This window comes from Homalodisca vitripennis, chromosome 5 (genome assembly GCF_021130785.1).
Source record: "Homalodisca vitripennis isolate AUS2020 chromosome 5, UT_GWSS_2.1, whole genome shotgun sequence".
Lineage (NCBI taxonomy): Eukaryota > Metazoa > Arthropoda > Insecta > Hemiptera > Cicadellidae > Homalodisca > Homalodisca vitripennis.
The window spans coordinates 33,658,509-33,666,005 of NC_060211.1; the positions used below are offsets into that span (position 1 = coordinate 33,658,509).

At 34.3% G+C, this 7,497-nt stretch overlaps 1 protein-coding gene across 1 annotated transcript; it reads left to right on the plus strand.

Moving 5' to 3' along the window:
• Window positions 1-1,049: 1,049 nt before the first annotated feature.
• On the plus strand, window positions 1,050-1,626 carry LOC124363409 (piggyBac transposable element-derived protein 2-like). The gene is made up of 2 exons (XM_046818658.1): window positions 1,050-1,070; window positions 1,410-1,626. Exons 1-2 carry the CDS (start codon window positions 1,060-1,062, stop codon window positions 1,624-1,626), a joined length of 228 nt encoding a protein of 75 aa, XP_046674614.1. The 5' UTR covers window positions 1,050-1,059.
• The last annotated feature ends 5,871 nt before the right edge of the window (window positions 1,627-7,497 follow it).

Here is a 7,497-nt window from a genome sequence, read left to right on the forward strand (position 1 = left end):
GGTTTAACCGTTATTCTTTTCAAAACAACTATTTTAGAACAGTAGTTTTAGGCTATCAAGGCTTACTTAAAGTTACTAATGTAACAATTGCTGCTAGTTGAAAAATTAACCATGTAACCCTTTGTTACACAATTTTAGCGTTAAGAGTGAGCTTCTCAATTTTATAATGCTGTCATTATATACATCTGCATGATGTTCACTTATAATTAAAAATGTCAACCATTGGAATGAAACAAACATTATAAATTCATAAAGTAATTTTATTAACAATTGTGTCTACAAATTGCAAAACAGCTTATAACAGTAACAAAAACATATAAAACTAATAACCTTATAACTAAAAAAATCAAAATGATTTATTACAAAAATATTTACATTATTTTATACAAGCTGTATGATACAAAACAGTAATTTTAATTCGAAACGTTGCAATACTTATTTTACAACAGGAAATACTGTTAATAGAAACGAAAAATTGTAAGGTTTACCAAGATTTACAGCATTGTTTTAAATATTATTGACTGTTATTTCTTTTTTAAGCTTCTCATAATATTTAGTAAAGAAGTCTATGACCTAACATTAAATATATAGTGAGTAAAGGAAATCCAATATGAAGAGAAAGTAATGTTCACTGACTTTAAATTTAGGTACTTTAAAAGAACTATGATTCCACATTTTCAAGCTACCATTAACCAACCAGAGGATTTATTTGTAGCTAATGGAACACACTCTCAGCAGTAATCAACTATAGCATAGCAATTGATATATAATAAATTATAAAGGCGCTAAATAAAAGGAATCTCAGGAATAAAGTAAAAAACTATTATTTAACCCAGATATGCCTAGTGACCTATATTTAGGACACTTGTAGTGTTCTCCATAAAGCTTACTTCTGAAGTAGTTTCAGCTTTTTCCAACAGGTGGCAGGGTGGTTGCTGTCTTCAGTAAGAGCTACTGAATGCATCTGAGCAACAATCAAGTGAATGCTTCAACTAGTTTGTTTCTTTAGACTAGTTTACAAATTTAGGATTTCCAATCAACTTTCATGAGCTCTGCGCCATGTGCGAAAAGTAAGTACAATACTATTATTTCGTAGTTTTAAACCTATTTAAGTACATTTCCTAATAACTGACTAACTAGTTATTACATTTATCTTGAAATGGTGACCGTTCTAAATTCAGACCGTTTATAGGTTATGTTTGGAATTGGCCCGTCCTACATGTAGTCCAGTAGGCATATGTACAACAATAATGCTTCCCACTCTCAAATGAGTTTCGACCCTTGTATTTCAAGTCGTGACTTAGTAATTGGGTTAAACTTTTTGTTTTAAGCATCAATACAATTTTTTACAGTTATTTTATAAAAAAATTCTGAAAAACCTGTTATTTATCGTACTTTGAATTTTTTAGGAACTTGAACCTTCATGAAATTTTGACGATGCTAGAAGATGAAGAGATCCAAGTGCCACCTGATGAAGAAATTGGCGTATATATTCAGCCACCAATCAATGCAAATGATGATGTCACTGATGAGGATTCTGGGGATGAGGACATGACTTCAATCCATCATCTTTCCAGGAAAACCAACTATTGGCCCCGGCTGAAGTTTCCCAAGAATTTGAACTGAGTGACAACAAAGATGAAGAGGATCCCTTCTTTATCACAACCAACCTTACCCTCTAGTTCAGCGAAGATGGACATAGCACAGCCACCAAATAAAAAAGTAAGACGAATTCAGAATTTCACTGAAGAGAAACCAGCAAAAAAAGGTTAGTAAGCCATTCACTAAAAAGCAGTACAAATGGGTCAAAGAGGACCTAAAACTAGATGATACTATTTGGAGTAATAGACAGGAAGTACAACAAAAATTAACACCAATGGAACAGTTTTTCTGTATTTTCGATGATGATATTGTAGATTTATTAGTTGAGAAAACAAATCGTTATGCGGCATTACATAACCGTTTAGGTGATGTAACTGTCGATGAAATGAAATGTTTCATAGGAGTATTGTTGTTGAGTGGTTATGTTCCATTACCTCGAAGACGAATGTTTTGGGAAACAGCTTTGGACACTCGCAAATGAATTAGTTGTTAAATGCAATTTCTAGAGACAGATTTGAGTTTATTATGTCAAATTTGCATGTTTGTGATAATGACAACCTCAATGCTGATGACAAGTATGCAAAAGTTACGTCCATTGTTTGATGCATTGAACAAAACATTTTTTTGATTACGCACCACATGAGGAACACCACTCAGTTGATGAGTCTATGGTCCCATATTTTGGGAGGCATGGTTTGAAACAATTCATCAGAAACAAACCTATTCGCTATGGTTACAAAATTTGGGTTGGTGCTACACCCAATGGCTATGTAGTTTGGAAAGACCCCTACCAAGGGAGCAGCCACACCTTGGACCCTCAGTATGAACACTTGGGCCTTGGTGCCAGTGTTGTTTTGCAGTACTGTGATGTTTCTGAAGAAGAATGGTGATTTCCCCGTACTTCTTGTATTTTGATAATTTTTTTTCTGGTCTACCTTTGTTTGAGAAACTGTCCCAAAAGAATATAAGAGCTATTGGTTACGGTGAGAGAGAACAGAATAGCAAAGTGCCCACTGACTGATAGTAAAGATTTGAAAAAGAAAGAAAGGGGAACTTTTGAATACGAAAAAGTATGTGATGAAAATTTAATTATTGCAAGATGGAATGACAACAGTATTGTCACTGTTGTTTCAAATGCTGTTGGTGTAACAACCCATACATCAGGTTAAAACGCTTTTCACTTAAAGCCAAGAAACATGCTTTCATCCCTCAACCAAAACCTCATACACCAGTTACACACAAAAAAATGGGCGGAGTGGGACCGGTGCGATCAAAATATGAGCCTGTACCGAATCCAAATCAGAGGTAAGAAGTGGTATTTCCCTCTGATCTGTGACTGCATTGACAGTGCAGAACAAAATGCCTGGCAACTTCACCGCCATGCGGGAGGGAACCTTGACCACTTGTCTTTCAGACGCAGACTTGCCTGTAACCTGCTAGAAACATTTGGTAAAGGGTGCGCGTCAAAGGCTGGACGGCCATCGAAACAATCAAAAGTGGACTCCAGGTTTGACAGATTGGACCACCTTGTTGTTCCTCAGGAAAAGCAAACGAGATGTGGGCATTGCCATGCCAAGTGCACTACCAGATGCCAAAAGTGTGATGTTGGTCTTCATACTAAATGTTTTATTGATTACCACACAAAGCCATAAACTACAAATGCACTTACTAAAAATTTTATTTAAGCTTGTTTTATATATCTTTGTTAAAAACACAGTTGAATTAAGTACATAAAACATATATATCCAATGTAAATGTAACCCTTCTAAAAATAAAAAGCATTTTTGGAATATTTTAGCATTTCACTCATATTTTCCTACTGTCCTATATATAGGCCACCCATTATTTACTAAACGACGATGAAATTTTTTTTTACAATTATTGTTAAAATGTGTTGAAGAATACATTTATAGTATAAAAAAACTGTAGAATTAAAAAAAATTAAAAAAAAATAATTCAGGCATATCTGGGTTTAATTATATAACTATTTATTTGTTTTAAGTTATTATTGTTTAAATTATCGGATAGAGAGATAGAAAATTGGATTTTAAAGTCACTATAGACATAATTATCAGGAATCTTATTAGCAAAAATATGATTTTGCGTTGAAATAATAAGACTTCCATTCAAAAATCTTTTAATCTCACGAAAAATCGTAATCGAGAGATCTAGGGTCAGTATTGCCAGGACGTATTGAGCAAAATACAACTCTATCATATAACAATCGATGTATTTACACCTTACCATTAACGCATATAACAAGAAATAAATGACCATTAATTAATAGAATAAGGAGCTTACAACTCTCTTACTTAATAAAAATTCACAACGCAGTAAAGAATATTACACAGTAGTATTTTACCAGGACCGGCTTCCACTCAACTAATACCATAACTATTCTTACTAAAACAATTAAAACAAAATATGATACAAACATTTACTTCATAACAGATTCCTCTTATAACCAGGGCATGTCTTATGAACTACTTAAATATATACACACTTATACCTAAAGTACAGAAAGACTAGATTAATCACTGGACTTAATAGTTCCCAAGGGCACTTAAAAGTTCGTTTCCGTAGTGGAAGAGGCAGACATCATGAAAAAAATCAAATAATGTTTGAATAATATATAAATTAATTGACAAGTACATTTATAACATTTTACAAATATTTCACTCCTTTACTATATTTCATAATAATAAGTTCTTTTGACTGTGATGGAGATTGAAACAAAATTAAAATTTAACAGCTGAATCATTTAAACAAACCAAGATATGATTGGACTACAATCTCGAGTGTATTTTTGGAAATAGCGTGATTTTCAAAGAACACTCCATTAGTTATGAATATGAGTCAGTCTTCGTCCTATCCGACGGTTCTGGATGTCAACGACGAACTGCTGCGCCCCTGATACCGAATACCAGGAGTTCATGCATCAACCTCAGCTCGCCAGAGTGGTACTCGGTATTCCCCCACCAGGTACTATATTGCCTGCTCCTTTGTGAGACTAGGAGCACGTCTGAAGCGCCTCTGATAGCAGTTGCCTCTGGTAGTCAGCTAGGTGTTGTCTGAGACCGAGAACGGCAGGATGGCACTCAGGGTACCTCTCCACCTCCACCAGGTACCGTACAGCCTCCTCCATACAGTCCAGATATCCTGCCACCAACTCTGCCATATCTGCAACACCACGAGACACTATTGAAGATTTCAAAACAAGTGAAGAAGTAGATACCAAGAAGCAATTATTTAAAGCAAAAAGTTATTCTCATATACACTTACGGATTTTAGTTCATCTTTGTAAGTGGACGAACTACAATTCTAAACTACATGTTCAAAGCACAAATGCACTATAGTCTGTTAGCTAAAGAAAGGAACGTAAGGTAATACTTCATAAATTCTCCTGGTCTGCAGATGCATCTTTGATTAAATGTTCTCTTACGACTCAAAACAAGATGTAAATAAGGCAAAAATATAGCTGAACTATGAAATCGGCCGGACCTTCCAGGAAAGTGTCGAATCTTTACCTAACAAACAGTGTAAAATATATTTATATAAATATTACGACACAATATGGATTCTATTTTCTAAAACAAGTTAAGAGGAAAAGAGCCTTAAATTAGGCGTTTTCATATGCACAAAATTTCAACAGCACAGCAACAGCAAGGCATCATTGGCAAAGTATCGATATGAGAGCGTTCACACTTGTGTTGTGCTCGCGACGTTGTGTCGACAATAGTGTTGTCGAACTGCAGTCCCCTCAACGTAGCTATTGGCTGTTGCCGCGCAGTCAAGCTCAGTCCTGGCATAGAGAATAACTGTATAGGTTTAGAGGTTAGGTTTGTTTCTCTGTGGTACTAGCCTCTGCAAAGAGTTTCGTTACGCAAGATGGCCACTAATGAAAGTGCTTTGATCATTGAACTCGTGGAATCGCGTCCGTGTCTGTAGGATTAAACGAATGAGGATAGCAACAAATAAATAATTAGTTTAGTACGGTATATGAATAATGTTATACGGAATGAATCTAAAATATTTATGGGATCACGATTGACCTTTCAAATGGATGCATCATCTAAGTTCCTCACTTTTAACATTGGGTAAAGCCAACACTGGTCTATCTGACCGACGCTTCCGTTAATAGTACACTAAATATAATAAATTTAACCGGTGATTAAGGTCAGCATCTGACCTTCCACTCTTTAATCTAACTGCATTAAAACTGCTTTGCCATTCCCGTGCCGTTACTGTCCAGTGAGTAATCACCCCCTGCTGTTGCTGCTGCTGTGCTGTTGAAATGTCGACTACTCCTAATATCTCCCGTGTAACCCAATTATAAAACGACAGCCTCTGAACTTGACTTTCCTCTTGCTTTTTTTCTTGCTCTACTAGGAGTGTGCAAACAGATTAAGGCCTTGTAAATTAAAGAATTCTTATATTTAAATACAAAATTGCTGCCTGTTTATTCTCAATGGCGTTAAGAAATTTGGCGAGATGAGGATGCCCGGTGTAGTTGGTCTATTTCCAATACTATTACGAGAATAACAAGATACAGAATTTTTGGCAAAGCTAGTGTGTTACTAATAATTGCTTTGGCAAATGAGATATAACTACAAAGCACGCGATTTAGTTGATTCTTACATCAATTAACAAAGATTTCTATAAATGGAAAAAGTTTCAGTCAAATTTTTCCATTTATTCGTTTATTTATTGTTCATAAGTTCAAAGATACACTATAAATCCTAATAAATTGACGTTTTTCGCAATCTTACACTGACGAAGTTAGATAAAAACACTTGTTTGCTTGTTTACTTGATATTTGTTTAAAGGTGAATAAAAACCATTTAAAATAAACACTGTTATTACGTTCGTTTTTATTTCAGGTTTTTTCGTATTATACTGTTAGGTGCTGTGAAGAATTTTGTTTTTTTTATCATATGGGAAATGGAAAAGTAGTCTTTACGTGAATGTTGACATTTAATTGTACAGTGGTCAATAGTACATATTTTCTCTTTTAACTCTTAGTGTTTTTATAAATCTTAGTAGTTTTTGTATCCACGATGTATTTATGTAAACGCCTATCCTCTGGTTTAATGCTCAGGTCTCAGCCTATGCATATACAAGGATACTATTTCAATTTCTCACATTTATTGTTAAACATTCTATATGGAGTAACAGTTGGAAGTTTTGGTGTAACATTTAATTACTGACATCAGTACTTACTAAATGTTTACTTGTATTTAAATTCTCCATTACAAACGTATAAAAATAATTTATTTAATCGTTTCAGTTACATAAAATGCGCATTTTAATGGTAGTTGTTATTTCAAAACAATTAATTGATTTAGTCCATTCAATCTGAGACGGATTTAGATGCTTTTAATGTAGTCACAATATTTCAGGAAGTAAAAGAATGCAGCTCGGCAGCTGCGCGGTGTGGTGGTCAAGAGATATAAAAATTACATGTAATTATTAAAGAAGTTACTTAATGTATCTAATTAACTTTGGACTGTTCTTTATTGCGTTGACCAAAGAAGGAAGTTGAAACTCAAAAGAGAAAATGTGAGCAATTAGTCAAATGGATTCACTTGTACAGCTGGAACTCGCTAATGTGATCACCCTACTGGAAGTAACCATTTAGTGTTACTGCTTTGAAAATGCCATACTCAAATAATCTATATTACTAAGTATAAGGTAGTACAAGAGATTCAGTATAAACATACGATTGCAATACTAACCGAATCTCTCTGGAAGAACAAAATATAGAATCCTTACATGTTGCAATTGAAAATGTGGTATACCCAATTGTACATCCTTCGGTACCCAATGTTTGTTGCAGGGCTCGTATGTACATTAGACAATGTTCTTTGTCAAATTAATTTAATTCCATATAAACGT